Here is a 19,308-nt window from a genome sequence, read left to right as displayed (position 1 = left end):
TACATGAAATATACTGTTTATTAAAATAACACATTTTTCTTTCCTTTTTTTACGTAGTTCTCAATGACGTTTCATGACGCGTTCTTACTTCTTCCGGGTTAGTGCTCTTGCTCGGCGGCATGGTGCTTAGTTTGTGTATCTGTGTAACGTGTGTGGCTAAAAAGGTTTAATAACATGAGTTCTCAGAGAGGTAATACATCTCGATCGCGGGGCCAGAAGCATCAAAACACAACTGCGTTTAAAAACGACAAGTACGGAGCGACTACACAAGTGAAGGTGTGTCAACTTTGCTGAGCTAAGTTATTTAGCCTTGTATTGCATTTTGCATTTGGGCCATTTTATCAATCTTCAGAATATTTTCGGCTAGCCCATTTCAGATTTTTCTAAAGGTTTTATGGTCCAAAGTTTGGACGTGTGTGTGCTGTGAATTTTTTTTCTTCGTGTATCAAATACTTTTCAAGATATTTGAAAACTTGAGGTGTCCTACCATGAATTTAATTTCGAAAAGTATTCTGTGTGTTTAATTTTGCATTATTGTGAAACACAATTATATCTAATAAATGTTCAGAAATTACCTGAATAGTCTGAAGACTTCAATGTGAAGTTTTTATTAGCGTTCTTGAATGAGTCTTGAATTTATTATTTTATTTTATTATTCTTAGTTTTTCTATGTTATAACTAGTCAATACATTCTGATACATGGTAAGAAAGTAAGAAAGGCTAGTGAAAGTTTCTGACTTTTATCTTTAATAGTTTTTGAGATACTCGTGTGTCACGTCATTTTACCATAGTGCAAAAAAATAATAATAAAGTTGTGTGTGTGTAGCTATACTTGTACAGAAACGATTATATAAGCTAACTATGCACAACAAAATTTGTAGGTAAATCTTCAAACAGAATGGTGATTTGAGACAGAGTGGTCTTATTGCTTAATTAATGCTTCCAATAAGTGTTAATTAAGGAAAGTTAAACTTATTCACAATATTCATTTATTTGAGAAAGGCTGAGACTGTAGGGAGTTTGTACTTTTTTCTTCCTGTCATTTCTGCCAGTGATAAATCATTTCCTGTGAAAACTTGTTTATAGCTCTTGCTTTGTTAAACACACATAATATTTGAACATCTCTATTGTCTTTGCTTCTCTAATCTCAATTGTAGAAGGCAAATTCAAAGATCCATGATGGGCTTTGTCAACGCTGTAAAGGTGTTCTTGAGTGGAAAGTTAAGTACAACAAATACAAGCCGCTAACACAGCCTAGAAAATGGTAAGTATACATAAGTATTGCAGACTTTGATTTCAGTACGCAGGGCTAGGGGCAAATTCTTACAGCTGCTCATGAAAATGCACATCAAGTAACAACAAAGCAGTCGGTGAATTGAAGAGTTTATTTCAGTTTAGGGCTGCCACAAACGATTATTTTGATAGTCGACTAGTCACCGATTATTTTTGCGATTAGTCGACTAATCAGATCATCATCCATTGGACATACAGCTTATTGCACCAGCAGCATCTGCTCTTATATAACTATCATTAGCTTACAGCTTTAAGTGTTTCAGGTCTGTGCTAACTAAAAATAAAGACAAGATGATAGTTTATTAAATTTTAATGAAATCTGCAGATTGTTGTGGTTTAATAAACTCCTTGCTATCTAAAATATAACAGGACACCGGAGTAAATTCTTGAGCATCTCACACTTCTGATAATCAGCTGTCTGCTTGACGTTTATTCAGCTGTGTAAAAACTTTAATCTCAGCCAAACCGATTTACTCAGGAACAAATAAAATACTAAAAAAAGCCAAACAATAACATTTTGAAGTTATCTAAGTGACTTATATATATATTTAACCTGAGTAGCGAAAGACGGCGGTGGGTTTGAAAACGATTTGCCGGGAGTCCGGTGTTCTCACGGCTCTAGTTAGCCTAGCCTAGCCTCCGGCTAGCTATCGAGCTAGTGGGTAACAGACGTCTCTGAAAACGTCGGAGCACTTTTGAAAATATGTGGTGTCTTGATAAACTGAGCAGATATTTGAGGTTTACACAGCTACATTCTCGCCTGAAAATATGTTAAACATTTATTTTGTGACCCAGAAAGAATAATAAGAGTAAAACCAACTAGCTGCCACCATTGTTGGAAACTGAGCTGGGCCGCGCTATGAATTCTGGGACACAGCTTCTTCTTCTTCGGGGTTTAACGGCAGTTGGCATCCTTGTACATGCAGTGCTGCCATCTTCTGTTTCAGTCTGTTATTACACTCTTAAATCCTGCTACTTATTCCTGCGTCTTTCAGGATCTTACAAAGCTTCAAACGACACGTCGACTATTAAATCAGTCGTCGACGATTTTGATAGTCGACGTAATCGTGACTAGTCGACTAATCGTGGCAGCCCTATTTCAGTTTATCAGCTTCTTTTTTTTACCTGTGCAAAAAATGAAACTACACCACAAACATTCTTTGCTTATTTCATATCGTGCATGATTTTAGCCATCTCATTTTTTCATAGTGGCAGACTTTGAAAATTAGCCACTAAATATTTTATCTCCACTGCTTAGAAGAATTTTCCCAACACATGGATATATTGTTTTAAGTGGCAAGTTAAATACATTGGTCTTAATAACTGATTGTTTTTTTTGCAGTGTCAAGTGCTCCCAAAAGACAATAAAAGATGCGTATCACATCATTTGTAAGCCCTGCTCTCTTCAGCAAGAGATCTGCTGCAAGTGTGGGAAGAAGGAGGAGATTGTTATTCCGTAAGAGGATAAGTTTGCGTGTGTTTTGTCCTTATATACATTAATGTACAAAGTACGAACTCACCCATCATTTCTTCATATTTTGCTTCCAAGGTGCCAGAGCTTTGTCCTCCGCTCAAAACCTGTTTAAAAAAGGTCTTGAGCAATAGTTCCTCAGGCTTTCAGAAAGTCTTTCATAGTTTTTCTTTGAACATTGGCTGCTTTGTCCACTCATTTCCAGTTCAGTCCTTGTACCTGAGCATTTTTTTTTTAGGATTTTTTCTTTGTTAAGCCACTTAATACTGACCTATGAATCATTCAAGCGTCATTACAGATGCTCTCAGTGGAAGGGTGGTTGTCAAAAAGCCATTCTTAAGGAATAAGGAAAGGCTGAGGTATGCCGCATTACACAAAAACTGGACTGAAAATCAGTGGCAACGGGTCTGATGGAGTGATGAAACCAAAGTTTTTGGTTCAAATCATCAATCAAGCTGTGTGGGATCATCTTGTCAGAGAAAAGGCAGCTGACATCCAAAGAAGAGCTTTCAATTTTCAATGTTCTGAGAAAATCAAATTTGATGACACCAGTTTATTTTTTTTCCTTTCACACTGGCAACAAGTTTTTAAAACGAACATGAATTACAGGAGTTTCTACATGTGTTAGATTCCTAAAGAGACGGGATAACACCGAAGTGATTTAAGCAAATGTATTTTCATCTTTTATCACTGACAAGCACATACACATAATACTGTAACTACTGTAAGTCTGCCACCTTGTGGAGAATAAGATACATTGTAGCCAATACTTGACCCTGAACATCATTTCATGGGCTTCTCATATTTTTAAGCATTGCTTTTGGCATCTAAATGCTTCCACTAAGTGTTAATTAAGGAAAGGTAATTTCCTGTAGCTTGTTGAGTTACTGACTTTGTGACAACGCAATACTGGAAGATTTGGATTGTTGGTGCAAAGTTAAACAACAGTTCTTATATCTTTTTTCTTCACCGTGTAGAGTGAACTCACATCTGGAGCAAAACGAGCAAGAAGTTGATGAACAGAGAAAGAAGGGATGTCGACGAAGGAAGACAGACATGGATGGTTTGGACAGTGATGATGATTATGATGATGATGAAGATGACTTTGATGACTGTGAAGAGGAGGAAGATAAAGATTTAGACGAGGACTCTGCAGCAAAAAAGCCACAGAGAAAATCTGCTGTGCTGCCGGACCTGTCGCCAATCAATATTGAAGATTAAACACAATAAGAGTTCTTTTCAAACCTGTGTAACAAATGGGATTTTTTGGGGCAAAATACAGTATCGGGTTTGTTGCAGAAGCTCTCTTAGATTAATATATGGCAATAAGCCGATGCTGCCTGCTTGAATGCAGAGCATGAAAAAGGAAGTCAGGTGGTGAAATGCACAAAAACTGCCAGATGACATCAGAGGGAGCAACGTAATTTTTCTTTTTAACTGAGTCAGTGTACTTTCTAAAGAATCTTTAGTTCTGTAAATTGTTTAAACTGCCATAAATAATGTTTTATAGCCTTTCATGCATTTTGCAAACATTTTGCAATAAATCACACTGGTTAGTAATGTGTTTGCAGTGTTCAGCTTTATGCCGCTGCTGAGCAGTTAGTACACCGAGAGATGTTCCTAATATTTTGGCTGTTGATGTTTATAGGTTTGGCTATCATAAACTGAAATGTATCCAAGACGCACTGTATATGTTTTTAGTTAAGTAGCACCAATTATTGCCGTTTTTTATTTGATTTTCTTTTGTTTTATTTGTGTTTAAATATTAAAATCTTCAGAATATCACTGATTCTTCTAAAATGTACAATCACATAAATGTAATACAGCAGTTTTTCCTCAGACTAACTTTAGAAACACTGAAAATCTTGATGTTGCTGAATTTGAAAGGAGGATATCTTGAACATTTTGATTACAACTCACATTAGTAAACTCACAAATTATGAAAGGCTCTTGGTGTGAGGAAAGCTAGAACCTCTACTACACATTTAAACATTTATCATATTCTATACAAACATTCACCAGTGTCATCTGCTTTTTGTACATACACTCATGAGACACTTTATTACGTATATTTCGTCAGCACTGAGTTGGACCCCTTACGCTGGAAACATTCCCCAAAGATTTTGGTCCATACTGGCCTGATGGCTGCAGATTTTTCAGCTACAAATCTATGTGATGAATCTCCCGTTTCACCACATCCCAGAGCTGCTCTACGGGATTGAAATCTGCTGATAAGTTAAGCCAATTTGAGTGCAGTGAACTCGTCATTTGCCAAAACATAGTATGCCAAAAAGATACCTCTGTTACACCAACAACGACCAGAAATGTTGATCTAAGGCAGAATGGTTGCATGCTTTCATATTGTCTGTGCCAAGTATCACCCTACTGTCTGAATGTTGCAGAAGAAATGAATCATCAAACAAGGGAACATTTTTCCAATCTTCTATTGTTCAATTTTGGCGGCTCTAAGCAATTTATATCCTCAGTGTCCTGTTTTTACAGGCACTGGGTGTGGACTTCTATTGCTGTAGACCATCTGTTTCAAGGTTGAACATGTTATGCGTTCAGAGATGTCCTTCTGCATACCTCAGGTTGTAATAAATTGTTATTTGTTGCATTCCTATCGGATTGGTTTTGCAGGAAAATCCCAGCAGATCAGTAGTTTCTGGAACACTCAGACCAGCCTATCTGTGACCAACAACCATGCCATGTTCAGAGTCGCTTAAATCGACGTTCTTTCCGTTTCTAATGCTCGGTTTGAACGTCAGCAAGTTGTCTTGACCACGTCTACATGCCTAACTGAGTTGGTGTAATGTGATTGGCTGGGTAGATATTTGTCTTAACGAGTGGTTGCATTAACAAAAAGGCTCGTAAGTTTGTTTGATGAGAACTGTTACACATACACTCATTTTGTTTCTGTAGTGTGAAATCTTTAAGCCGACTTTCCGTTACTGAATAACCTGGAGTTACTTGAAAGCAGGTCTTTTTGTGCGTGCTGGCATCATCTAAAATTAACATGTGTTGTAATTTATCATGTGGGCTTCATACATTTAAAAGCACGTGGTGATGTTTCAAATACTAATTCCTCATTAAAAAATGAGTCATTGTAATAAAGGAGAAGAGTGGGTGACCACATCACTGGGCTCCAAGGGTTCCCTGGAAAATTTGTGTCACATGCCTTTGTTCTGCTTATATACTCATGACTGAGAATTAAAAAAAAAAAAAAAAGCCTAATTTGATGCTGACACATAATTTTTTCCAACTAAAGAGCTTCCAGAAATACATTAATAACTGGATGAGGTAACAGCATCATCATGAGACCCGCTGATTTTCATTTAAGTTTAATGCAGTGCAAACCAACAATGCCAGTTCAAGGTTGCCACACATAAACTCCACAAAGAAGTGGCTGTATTAATAAAGGAAGAGAAATTGAATATGTGTTTTTGAAGGTGTAACATCTAATATTTTTATACTGTTAACCGATCTGTTGTTGCCTCACATGTCATGTTGTCACCGTCTGGCTAGCAGACCGTGGGGGTGTAGGGAAGGAGGACCCAGGCGCGGTGCTCTGTGTGTAAACAGTGCGTTTATTTACAGTGTATGAAACTAAACAACAATAAATCCCCGTGCTTTCCCCAGACTCCCGTGTCGTGTCTTCTCCCAGTGTTTGTGCTCTCCGCTCCCCTGTCTCAGCACTCCCCATGATGGCTGCTGTCTGGCACTCCACACCTCTCGTGGAGTCTAATGGAATGATCCCGCGTCGTTGGGAGCTCCAAGACTCTCCTAAGTAGCTCCCCCGACAAGGCCTGATCAGCAGCAGGTGTGTGGCTTCGGGTGTGGCCAGACCGTCAGCAGGGCCACACCCACCAGGCCAGAAGGCGCCCGCCGAAACACATATACATATACACACACACACGCAAACAGGGAGAAGGACAGCAACACCAAATAAACATACAATAATAATAATATAATTCATAACTGTTCAGGGATCCTGGGTCGCTCAGACCCAGGACCCTGACACATGTTATTATAATTGTCTTGCAAATTATAAATAGAAATCTATAGTTTAGCAAAATATTTTTGATATTATTACTAATATATTACCTACTTTTACTTTTTATTTACCTTATTAATGCTTTATAATTTTCAATGACCAGTTGCTTATTACCTTGGTATTGAGAAAACAGTAGTAAATGTTTAATGGGAGCAAAGCCTCTACAGCCTTTGTCAAACATGGGCAAACTACAGTGGAAAAGAGTAACGGGTCATATCCTATATTATTTAAACCACATTTTTTGTATGTTTATATATAAAAGAAGGGATAGTTCAGATACTTTCGTGCATAATAAAGAACACATAGATCCACTTTTTAATCCTCTGCGTTACGGATGTGGTCAGAAGCTTGCATCCACCCATCATAGGCATGAAAGTCATGGTATGTTGTCCAGATGAGACAAAGATTTAACTGTCTGGCCACAATGACAAAAGAAATGTTTGGAGCCGTAAAGGTGAGGCTTTCAAACGTAAAAATACTGTACCAGCTGTCAAGCATGGTGGTAGTAGTGTCATGCTCCTGGGCCGTTTTGGTATCGGCTGTACCGTATGTTGCACAAAGTGAATTGAATAATGAAGAAGGAGGACAGTGACCCCAAGCACACGTCAAGCTTGGTTTTGAAAATGGATAAAGCAGGCTAACATTAAACTTCTGGAATGGCCTTCCCAAAGTCTCGAACTCAACTCTATTGAAAAAGTATGGACTATGCCTAAAAGCTGAGTCTGTGCCAGGAAACCAACCAATTTAAATGTACTCTGTCAAGAGGAGTGATCAAGTCTTCAACCAGAATTATGCCAGATATTTATTGATGGCTACCAAAAAGCATCTAGGTGAGATGCAACTTACTAAATGACGTTTGACCAAATATTTGTGGGGATGTATGTATAATTGAGCCTGTATGTGTACTTTTGAAAATCTATAATAAATTCAAGTTTGTGCCAGGAGTTCTTGGTAAAAAAAAAAAAAAAAGGAAAAAAAAGTATGTTGTAGATCATTCCACCCTGGAAAGGGAACAGTAATGATGAATGCCTGTAAACATCTGACCAGAGCTGTGGGTTGATTGGGGTGGCTGCAGCTCAGGTAGACCAGGTCATTCTACTGATGAAGGTTAGTGGTTCGATCCTTGGCTCCTCCTGTCTCCATGCCAAGTATCCTTGGGCAAGATACTAACTCCAAGTTGCTGATTGTTGGGAAGCACTAAAAGCTTAGAAGAAAGTGATTGGGTGAATGCGACATGTTGTACAGTATAGAGCGCTTTGAGTACTCCAGGAGAGTAGAAAAGCGCTATATAAGAATCAATCCATTTACCATTGATAGTTCTGTTTCTGGGGTCATCAAATGTATCTAATTAATACAACTTTTGTATTTGTCGGAAATTATAGGCTGTATTTTTTCAAATGAAAGACTAATTTTAAAGACTGTTTCACCTCTGATTGCTTATACAGGGAGTGCAGAATTATTAGGCAAGTTGTATTTTTGAGGAATAATTTTATTATTGAACAACAACCATGTTCTCAATGAACCCAAAAAACTCATTAATATCAAAGCTGAATGTTTTTGGAAGTAGTTTTTAGTTTGTTTTTAGTTTTAGCTATTTTAGGGGGATATCTGTGTGTGCAGGTGACTATTACTGTGCATAATTATTAGGCAACTTAGCAAAAAACAAATATATACCCATTTCAATTATTTATTTTTACCAGTGAAACCAATATAACATCTCCACATTCACAAATATACATTTCTGACATTCAAAAACAAAACAAAAACAAATCAGCGACCAATATAGCCACCTTTCTTTGCAAGGACACTCAAAAGCCTGCCATCCATGGATTCTGTCAGTGTTTTGATCTGTTCACCATCAATATTGCGTGCAGCAGCAACCACAGCCTCCCAGACACTGTTCAGAGAGGTGTACTGTTTTCCCTCCTTGTAAATCTCACATTTGATGATGGACCACAGGTTCTCAATGGGGTTCAGATCAGGTGAACAAGGAGGCCATGTCATTAGTTTTTCTTCTTTTATACCCTTTCTTGCCAGCCACGCTGTGGAGTACTTGGACGCGTGTAATGGAGCATTGTCCTGCATGAAAATCATGTTTTTCTTGAAGGATGCAGACTTCTTCCTGTACCACTGCTTGAAGAAGGTGTCTTCCAGAAACTGGCAGTAGGACTGGGAGTTGAGCTTGACTCCATCCTCAACCCGAAAAGGCCCCACAAGCTCATCTTTGATGATACCAGCCCAAACCAGTACTCCACTTGCTGGCGTCTGAGTCGGACTGGAGCTCTCTGCCCTTTACCAATCCAGCCACGGGCCCATCCATCTGGCCCATCAAGACTCACTCTCATTTCATCAGTCCATAAAACCTTAGAAAAATTAGTCTTGAGATATTTCTTGGCCCAGTCTTGACGTTTCAGCTTGTGTGTCTTGTTCAGTGGTGGTCGTCTTTCAGCCTTTCTTACCTTGGCCATGTCTCTGAGTATTGCACACCTTGTGCTTTTGGGCACTCCAGTGATGTTGCAGCTCTGAAATATGGCCAAACTGGTGGCAAGTGGCATCTTGGCAGCTGCACGCTTGACTTTTCTCAGTTCATGGGCAGTTATTTGGCGCCTTGGTTTTTCCACACGCTTCTTGCGACCCTGTTGACTATTTTGAATGAAACGCTTGATTGTTCGATGATCACGCTTCAGAAGCTTTGCAATTTTGAGACTGCTGCATCCCTCTGCAAGATATCTCACTATTTTTGACTTTTCTGAGCCCGTCAAGTCCTTCTTTTGACCCATTTTGCCAAAGGAAAGGACGTTGCCTAATAATTATGCACACCTGATATAGGGTGTTGATGTCATTAGACCACACCCCTTCTCATTACAGAGATGCACATCACCTAATATGCTTAATTGGTGGTAGGCTTTCGAGCCTATACAGCTTGGAGTAAGACAACATGCATGAAGAGGATGATGTGGACAAAATACTCATTTGCCTAATAATTCTGCACTCCCTGTATATATGCTTACGTCTAAATTTGCGCAAAAGAAACGACGGAAAGTGCGAGCTTTTTCTGTCTTTTGCGCTGATTTCTGAGTGGTCATGTTTCTTTTTAGAAACCTTGACCACTACAAAGTTTACTATTCAGCAGAAAGCATTGACTCGTGGATAACTTTGATACTTTGCATTACGCACCTCATACTAAGCCAGGATAACAAAGGCAAAACATGAAATTCATCCTTAAGCTTATCATCACACGTTACAAGTGTTATAACATATAGACGGGACGATCCCGACATGCACACCCTGTCCTCTCATTGGCTGCTCAAGACCTCTGCCGTCAGGTGGTGTTTGGCACTGGCAGAGGACAAATACCCGACTCGATCCCGCTGTATCTCACTGCTGCACCGCGACTTACATGGAGAAGAAATGGCGAACTCCGACCGAGCCGACACTGCAATAGCCTTCGTCTACAGGGGCACGTTTGTCCACTCGACTCAGCAAACGGCGCTACAGATCCTGAAAGATGCGCTCCTGGGAGTGGATGCACAGGGAAAGGTTTGTGGAATTCCAGAATACATTGTTTGCGTTTTACATTTGATAAATATCTTGATGACTATTTTTAACTGACAAAGGGGTAAATCAGGCTTCAGGGCGTAAATCTGGTATAACAGGCTAGGCTATTTTAATTTTCTCATATAATTAGCTGTTGCTGAGCAACTTTGGCAGTATGGCCAACAGTAAACCCCCTGGTACAGAACACTTTATATTATAAATAGACGCCTACAGTGCACCTGCCTGATTACAACGTGTCTAATAAAAAAAAAAAAGATATATAACTTTTAATATGAATTTTTTTTAATCCATAATAGATTCTGGTCTCGGTTGTTGTGGACAAAGGAATATGTTTGTAAACTGTTGATAAAAATACATTTTAAGCAAACGTATTAAAAATATACAGCTGTCTATTTTCTTCCAAAGCCTCCCCCTAAGCTCTCAGTTCTCTCAGCTTGCTTAATTACAAACACCTTTCTGCATGTATGCTTTTAACCCCGGTCTAATTTACATTCTGCGGTCAGATTGCTTTTATTAGGGAAGGCAAGGAGTTAGAAAAACTGTCCCAGACCTTTGGATTCAAAACATCTGACATCACTCAGCTGGCACAACAGTAAGTTTATTATATAATCTTGATGTCATTATAGTAAATCAGAGCTTGTTTGCATTATATTGTCACACATATAGATATAAAGAAAATGGATGGATAGATGGATGCTCATCTTGTATTGGAAGAAAGTGATTTCTTTCATATGTCATAAAGCAGTTTTTTTTGGCTTGCTTCATTCTAGTGAGTTCTTCATGCCAGGACTTGTAGATACCCACATCCATGCATCACAGTACAGCTACACTGGCACCGCATTGGACATGCCGTTACTGCAGTGGCTTAATGCTTACACCTTTCCTGTGGAGTCATGCTTCAAGGACTTGGAGTTCGCCCGCAAGGTCTACACTCAAATAGTGGTGAGTTTGCCAACATCAAGAGACAAGTGACTTTGGACACTTATTTCTTGATGTGAAACTTTGAACATTTGCATCAGTTCAAAGTTGTTGATTAAAGACATTCAACAAGCCAAAAAAGAAATCGGATTGTGACTCAGCCTGTGAGTTAAGGGTCTCAGAAGTGTTGATTTGGTCTTAATCCTGTGATATGATCCCTGTGCTTTACAGAGAAGAACTCTGAGAAATGGAACAACGACTGCATGCTACTTTGCTACGATTCACACTGAAGCTTCTCTTTTGCTGGGCCAGATTGCAAGTAAGATGTCTTATACTAAAACACATGCACAAACACACACTTTGAGCTGAATGTTTATTTTGAAGCATTACAGTAGGCCTCTTAATTCTTTAAATGTATATCACATTTGTTTTTTATGTGTAATAAGCTACGATGATATTTTTAAATTTTCCATAATTTAAGATGACAAGATAAGGAAGCGGACTTTACTGAAGGCTGTGCTAATAATATAAAAGTGCCTAAAAATCATCAGAATACTAGTTTGTCTCACTTCTTTACAATCATCATCATGTGCAGTATGTTATGATGCTTTGACTCAGACTCAGTTATTTAATTTTTTTCTTGCCTTTCTTCACTCTAACGATATGTTTCATAAACACTGCAGAGAAATGGTCCTTCACCTTTATACCCTAGCTTTATCTTGTTCCTGTCATATTATATAACACTGAACACACACGCACATGAATTTGTAATGATGTAACCCCAACGCATCAAACCCTGTTATTGGCAACTTTACAGAGTCATTTTGTGCAATCAGGGGCATTGAACTCTTAACTTTGAACTCTGAACTGTTGAACAGAGGCATGTGCTTGTGTATAGGCAAGTTGGAGTATTTCCAAACCGTACATTTAACATGAGAAAAGCTTAAGAATATACTTGCAACAAACCAATTTGTTCAGTCCAGGTTCAAGCTCGGATACAGCGATATAGTTTTTCCGACAGATCAGACACAAAATGTTTTATCATAGCTGGACCACATAATTTTAGAGTTATGAAACCACACCTGACAACAGAGGTGTAGATCTGAGATTTGTAGTGACTAGCCTATCAAGCTACACCCTAAAGCATGCCACAATGTGTAATATTGTTCTCCGTAATTGAGAGGGCCATTTATTAAAAGAACATCATGTTCTGTTGTATGGGCTTGAAACTTGTGATCGAGAACATAAACAAACTAGGCAAATGTTTACTGAGGTCATATATCAAGTGAGCAGTAGCGTCATCATCCCATAGAAGTCATTCACTTCACTTTACAGGGGGAAATAGAAATTTTTCCATCTTATATACACAGATAATAAACAAGCAAAGACGAGACACACCTAGAAAGCTTAAATCACGTGTGGGCATGTCCATGGATGAAAAATAATGCAGCTGTCTAACGATGGGATGTAAAAGAAAGTGCAGTTTTTCAACCGTCTTACATCCTAACTTCTGTAACCTGATCACCTGAGGATTTTACAGCACAATAATCTGTTTAACAAAGCATTTTTTAATGGTTGCAAACAGTACATCTCTGGGATAAACTCAGCCTGGTAGCAGGAGTATTCCTAATTATTTCACTTAGCTGCCTCCGTATCAGGCCTCTGGTGTCGTGCTAACTGAACGACTGACCTAAACTATCTTTAGTCCTATCAAAACAAAAAGCCATATTATTGCAAGCGGTGCTGCTGAACCTGTTTAGCACTAAAATGCACTAACTTCCACATTACACAATATTTATTTAGAAAATGGCTCTGCGTGCATTTATATCAGATGACTGGCATAAGGAGTTAGAACAAGATTTTACTCTGACATGTGTAGGGCCTTTCAAGGACACACAGGTGACATTACGGAGGCTGTTTATTATATGTGAGCATCGCAACTGCACAAATACTCTTCATTTAACATGAGTTGACAATGACTGAGCTTTGTCCTCAAAAATCTAATTAAATCAAATACTCAGTAACAGCTTTGAAAGGATGAATGTTTACTTATGTTCCTGTTTACTCACTGATGCCTTTCTTGCAGATGACTTTGGACAGCGTGCTTTGGTTGGCAAGGTGTGCATGGACAGGAACGATTGTGTGAAACATTACAAAGAGACCTTGCAGGACTCTCAAGACGAGACCTGTCGGTAGGTATTAGATGCTTAATACCGTAAAGCAGATGTTGTGTTACAATGTTCTTTCAATGTAAAGATATTCCATGACAGAACAGGTTTGGTTACTTTGTAATTATTTAGTCTGGATCGTAAAAGAGGCAGTTAAGCTTTAAGCCTTTATGTCAGAGACCCTGATACAGATTTTTCCAGATTGATGCCAAATGTGTTACAAATTTTTTTTTTTTTGTGGGAGTTAATCTGATATCATAGACAGACATGTCAACACTATATGGTAAAAAGAAATACTTTTTCAGTAGTGGAAAAGAACAGTGAAGGTATCACCTGTTTGGTTGTAATTGTGGTCAAAAGTCAACATAAACTCATGGGCTTGGCTGCCATGGTCTTTTTTAACTGATTGTTTTCTGTGGTGGAATGATTGTACAGCACACATCTTTGATGAGTGTAAAAGCCAAGAATAGGTTCCAAAAGTTTAGATTTACATGGGATTTTCAGTAATCAACACAGCGTCAAAATATTACATACGGTTTCAAATATATAAATACACTTAGCAAGTTGCACCTCAACCATAGTCTTCTGGCATGATTCTGGCTGAATATTTGACCAACTGGTAGAGTTCCTGTGTTTCCTGCACAAACTCTGCTTTTGAGCGTAGTCCACAAATTCTCAATGGGGTTGAGGTCGGAGCTTTAAGAAAACCAGAACCTTAATGTAAGGGATGCTCCCTTATGGCATAACCTTGAATCTAATTCTACTTAGGATCTTTCCCTGAATTAAAATTTTAAGGTCCCAATTTAACAGAATCACACATGAAAACAAAATATATGACATTAAATCACACAAATATGCCAGTTGTGCTTCAGTACACATGATTACCAGCAGATCTGTTCTCAGCACAAGTTTCAGTTGCAAAAATAGATAATTTTTGATATCAGTAAATGTATCTGCCACAGATAAATAAACTACATTGTTAATTTGCTCTCTGAAGGTTCATTAAAGAGCTTCTGGAGAAAAAGGTAAGATTCTTTAATACAATAAACAGGACTTTTCAAAGATATTAGAAAAAATACGTTTTCTGATTGTCTCTCCTTCCGTCCTCTGAGGGCAGTACCCTTTAGTGAAGCCTGTGGTGACTCCCCGTTTCGCTCCATCCTGCACAGGAGCGTTGCTCGAGCAGCTGGGAGAAATCGCTAAAAATAACAACCTGCACATTCAGGTGAGTCAAACTAGGCTATGTCTGCAGGAGACTTGTATTCCAAAGAGACAATGTAATGTTGGGACGATGAGGTAAAATGCACACATACATGTTTGGCGTAATGCAGCAACTGTGCTGCCACTCAATCTGAATGCTAGAGCTTTTGTCAGAGGTTTTCTTAAGCTATCACTTGAATATCTGATGTGTTTCTTCATTGTCAGAGTCATATCAGTGAAACTCATGAGGAAGTAAAGCTTGTAAAGGAGCTGTTTCCCGAATCAGAGTCTTACACAGATGTCTATCGCAAACACAACCTGCTAACTGACAAGGTTAGTACACTCCTGCCTGCACACGATCAGACATTTTTACACAAAACATTATATAAATACTTACAACCACTGACACTATTAATGATGGGGTGATTCACAGACAGTGATGGCCCACGGGTGCCACCTCAGTGATGAAGAGTTGGCTCTGTTCAGAGAGACTGGAGCCTCTTTGTCCCACTGTCCCAATTCCAACTTTTCGTAAGTACTTTATGGTTTCTAGAACCATATCTGACCAAGAGCCATGAAATAAAGTCTATGAAGTTTTACATAATGAATGAGTTTGATTGTCATCTCTCTCTCTCACCATCTATCCAGGTTGTGCAGTGGAGTGTTAAATGTCCGCAACGTCCTGAAACACAAAGTAAAGTTGGGGCTGGGAACAGGTGGGAGAGCAGAGCAAGTGTGAACACAGTTTTAATTTTGCAAACAGACCAATTCACACCATAAGGAAGTCATAAAATGATGTGTGATGATTAAGCTTTTGTAAACTCTGGCCCACACTAGTGCACATTGTTATTAATTAACTAATCTTCAGCAACAATCACTTTAAAGTTTTATTATACAACTGGGAGGTTCAGAATCCAGGTCAGCTTAAAGGTGTGAAGTTAAGCTCAAAGTTGATAAAACTTTTGATTTAATAGATGCTTTTGCTGCAGCACGAAGTGGTGGGGAATAATAAGGAAAAGATCCAGGAATCAGTGATGTCACACACTAACACTAGAATGGTGCCACAGCAAATGTTCAAAACGTTTTTACGATTATAGGGAAAACCTGACAACGCCGTCCTGGAAATCCTGACAAACCAAGTGGCTGCTTTTCATATTTTTTCATTGCCCTGTCCTGTCTGTGTCTGTGGTGCTGTACCAGATGTGGCTGGAGGCTACTCCGCCTCTATGCTCGATGCTGTGAGGAGAGCTCTGGATGCATCTAAAGTCTTGACCATCCAGGACCCAAAATACAAAACACTCAGTTTTGAGGAGGTGTTCAGAATAGCCACACTGGGAGGCAGTCAGGGTAAGCCATTCAAAACTAGAAGTTCTTTAGTAAACATTATGATTAGCACTATTATGATAACAGAAATAGTAATAGGCATGTGCTCAGTAGCTATGTAGTCATATATCTCATCTTTTTGATGAACTAACTGTCCCCACATTAAGAAACTGTTTATTTATTATGCCTGTCTTTCTGTAGCCTTGTCCTTAGATGACCAAACAGGGAACTTTGAAGTTGGCAAAGACTTTGATGCCCTGAGGATTAATGTAGCTGCTGAGGGTGGGCCTATCGATCTCATCCAGGACGAGGAACCAAAGGTTGGTCTAAATTGGTTGAAATGAATGAATTAAAGCAAAACAAACTAACTAAATAAACTCTAATTGGAGTCTCACAATAATCTATAATATCTTGAATTTCAGATTCTTTTGGAAAAATTCTTGAATTTGGGTGAGTGTCACTTTCTTTTTGCTCCAGAAAATCTCAGTTTAATGTGACTTTGATGTGTTACGAGTAGGGATGTGTATCGTTTACGTTTTATCCGATACCGGTGCCAAACCGGTACTTTTGAAACGGTGCCGGTGCTTAAAGAATGGAGAACACAAAATTGGTCCAAAAACCTCTCATGTTCAGCTGTTTTTTTGTTTTTATTGTTTTTTTTTGTAAAAAGATAACAATGTTAGCCTTTTCTGCAGCTATGGGGCATATATGGTGTCACTCTTGGCTGGAAGCAGTGCTTAATCAATGGAAAAAACACAAACTTTGTCCAAAAACTTCTCGTGTTTAACTGTTTTCCACTTTTTCTTTGGTCATTTTAGCCTTTTTGGCCAGGGTGAAGGGAGTATCTGCCATCAAACAAGAAGACAGCTGCATGTAGCTATGATGGTGTTTGCTAGTTCACCTTACGTGCATTAATGTAATAACGTGGTTAGCCTACTCGGCGTAAATTACACACAAACAACATTAAGCTACTCACGCAGAGAAGAACGGCTGCTGCTGCCATCATCATCCGTCATCATTTCTGCTACACTGGCAGGGCTAGGGGCCAGGACTCTACTCTTCGGGTTCTCTGGGGATGTTGCAAACTCCGAATCCGATAACAGGCACCACACCGCAGTAGATGTGCACGGTGTGAGGTCTCGCAGCAAGCTATCAAATACGGCGCATTTCTCGGCTTTTAAAAAAAAACCGCTATGCGTCGCCAGGTGTTTCATCGGATTTGAGGAGTTACCTCCTTTGACAGTATCAGCTTAAAGCACTTGTTGCAGGCTGCTGAGTTTGCATATTTTGCTGTGAAGTACAGACAGACTTTGACCGCTTCGCCTTGGGCATTTTTAATCTGTAGCTCTGCTCTAAAAGAACGTACGTACCTGGACCCGCCTACTATCCTCGGAAACGTAAAATGATTGGCTAGAATCTAAAGTGTTTCACAGCTCAGGAAAAAAAGCACCGAAATGTTCGCTGCTTTTCGGTCTGGTTACTACCGTTTATGTCAGATGGCACCGGATACCGGTACCCATCCCTAGTTACGAGCCATTTGCTTTATGCTTATCTCCCTTTCTTTTTCTGTGTCAGGTGATGATCGTAACATCGTGGAGGTGTTTGTAGCTGGCAGGAGGGTGGTGCCGATCACAGAATAAATACAACTGTACCTGTCTCACAGCCTAAAATACAGGTCCAGGATATCCAACACGACAGAAATCAACCCTGTGCCTGCAAAAGAGACAAAATTGAATTAATCAGAGCATAAAACAGAGACTGTATTTCAATTCACACAAGCCCAGTGGTAACCTGAGCTGGAATACAGTCTGCTGCATGAGTCTTTAAACATAACTGCTACATTGTAAAAAGGAGAATAAGGGATTTAATAACTGAACTTTGCACTTTTTTAGACGGTTGTTGCCAGAAGAGAGCCAGGTGTGTGTCATTTTTGCCTACTACTAATGCACCACCACTCTCTGATTAACAAAGCACTTTTTTAAATCTTCCATTTGTTCACAAAGTCATCATGCTTATTATTTAAACTTCTTCCTTAAATTTTTTTTTTTTTTAAATCCTGGAGAAGTTTTAAATACTAGTTTTCTATAGCGGGTTGATGTTTCAGTGTCACAATTGTCCACGAAGTTTTGTGCTTGTGATTTAAAGATGCTCAGTGTGCCACTGCAGTGCCTGACCCGATTATCTTCAGTGGTTGATGCTCCAATTTTTAATGCTTGTGCAGCTAAAGCATCCTTTGTGATCCAAAAACTGGAACTGACTCAACTTCTGATTATAAAATACCAAATAGCACATGATTATACAACCCCAATTCCAAAAATCCTCATCCCCTCTTCTTTTAGCAGCAATCCATAAACGTTTAGAAAGTGAGGAGACAGATTTCTGGACTTCTTGAGGAAGAATGTTGTCATATATTGGCCTGAGCATTGTAGCTCCTCAACAGTCCTGGGTCTTCTTTGCTGTATTTTCCATTTCATAATATGCCTGTACTGCAGGCAGGCCACCACCCAGATTCTTCTACTATGAAACCATGCTGTTTCTTTTTAGTACCACTTACCTTTCCAGCCTTTTCTTGTCCTCTGCTCACTGTTTTGAGACGTGCTGCTGATGTCATATTCATAATCAACCAAGATTTATTCATAAAATCGTACATTTTCTCATTTTAAACATTTGATATGTTTTCTGTATTTTATTGTAATTTAAATATGGGTTTTTACATAGAGTCCCATCTTTTTGGGAACTGGGGTTTTGCTGCTTAATAGAAAGCTCTTAACTGAGGTCTTACATTTTAAATTGTGAGACTTTTTCTATACATATATATGATAAAATGAAACATTTCCAAACTTTTTTGTTACTAACTTACCTGGTGGTCATACAAATCCATAGTCAGCTTTAATTCACTGAGAATATTTTCAGTGTGTCAGTGCTGCCAGTTATAGTTCAAACAGACTATGTATAGGTTACTGTAACAGACTTTTTCAGCTGTTAGGGAATGAAGAGAATAATAATTTGAACTTATTGCATAATATGTATTAGCTTTAATACTTGTATTTAAGACAAGTCTAATTTTTTTAACTGCTAATTTTTTATCGCACTGTAATAAAAGTCAAGTCTTGCAAACTTGCTCGTCTTTGATGTGTGACATCATCTGTGATTGAAATAAAGAATGACGCCAAGATTGTATTGATTTCTTTTGATATTTAATTTGCAGTTATCAATTTATTTTTTGTGGAATAAAAAAAATACACACTGGCCCTTCTTTCCAGCAAAACAGGCAGCTTACACATCCTTCAATTAGCAATTTTATACAGTCTGGGAGAGACAGC

General features: G+C 38.7%; 2 protein-coding genes across 2 annotated transcripts; both read left to right on the top strand.

Moving 5' to 3' along the window:
- Positions 1-93: 93 nt before the first annotated feature.
- Positions 94-4,549, top strand: lg12h9orf85 (linkage group 12 C9orf85 homolog). Its single transcript, XM_085425205.1, has 4 exons — positions 94-276; positions 1,158-1,264; positions 2,636-2,749; positions 3,742-4,549. The coding sequence occupies exons 1-4, from the start codon at positions 175-177 to the stop codon at positions 3,983-3,985; spliced, it is 567 nt and encodes a 188-aa protein (XP_085281331.1). The 5' UTR covers positions 94-174; the 3' UTR covers positions 3,986-4,549.
- Positions 4,550-10,211: 5,662 nt separating this feature from the next.
- gda (guanine deaminase) lies at positions 10,212-19,147 on the top strand. Its single transcript, XM_085425204.1, has 14 exons — positions 10,212-10,358; positions 10,880-10,968; positions 11,147-11,318; positions 11,526-11,613; positions 13,381-13,486; positions 14,460-14,487; positions 14,580-14,687; positions 14,888-14,995; positions 15,096-15,193; positions 15,311-15,378; positions 15,863-16,009; positions 16,187-16,305; positions 16,408-16,435; positions 17,561-19,147. The coding sequence occupies exons 1-14, from the start codon at positions 10,230-10,232 to the stop codon at positions 17,623-17,625; spliced, it is 1,353 nt and encodes a 450-aa protein (XP_085281330.1). The 5' UTR covers positions 10,212-10,229; the 3' UTR covers positions 17,626-19,147.
- The last annotated feature ends 161 nt before the right edge of the window (positions 19,148-19,308 follow it).

The sequence above is a fragment of the Rhamphochromis longiceps genome, linkage group LG12, assembly GCF_057381845.1.
Source record: "Rhamphochromis longiceps isolate RC_006_pf linkage group LG12, R_longiceps_female_GT1.1, whole genome shotgun sequence".
NCBI lineage: Eukaryota > Metazoa > Chordata > Actinopteri > Cichliformes > Cichlidae > Rhamphochromis > Rhamphochromis longiceps.
Note: the sequence above shows the minus strand (reverse complement) of the source record. Positions and strands in the feature narration are given on the sequence as shown.

Excerpts from the sequence above, each read along its gene's own strand:
- lg12h9orf85 (XM_085425205.1), top strand. The coding sequence starts at position 175 with ATGAGTTCTCAGAGAGGTAATACATCTCGATCGCGGGGCCAGAAGCAT. Across the intron at positions 277-1,157 it reads GAGCGACTACACAAGTGAAG|AAGGCAAATTCAAAGATCCA; the intron begins GTGTGTCAACTT and ends TCTCAATTGTAG. Across the intron at positions 1,265-2,635 it reads CTAACACAGCCTAGAAAATG|TGTCAAGTGCTCCCAAAAGA; the intron begins GTAAGTATACAT and ends TTTTTTTTGCAG.
- gda (XM_085425204.1), top strand. The coding sequence starts at position 10,230 with ATGGCGAACTCCGACCGAGCCGACACTGCAATAGCCTTCGTCTACAGG. Across the intron at positions 14,488-14,579 it reads AAGAGCTTCTGGAGAAAAAG|TACCCTTTAGTGAAGCCTGT; the intron begins GTAAGATTCTTT and ends CTCTGAGGGCAG. Across the intron at positions 14,996-15,095 it reads ACAACCTGCTAACTGACAAG|ACAGTGATGGCCCACGGGTG; the intron begins GTTAGTACACTC and ends GGTGATTCACAG.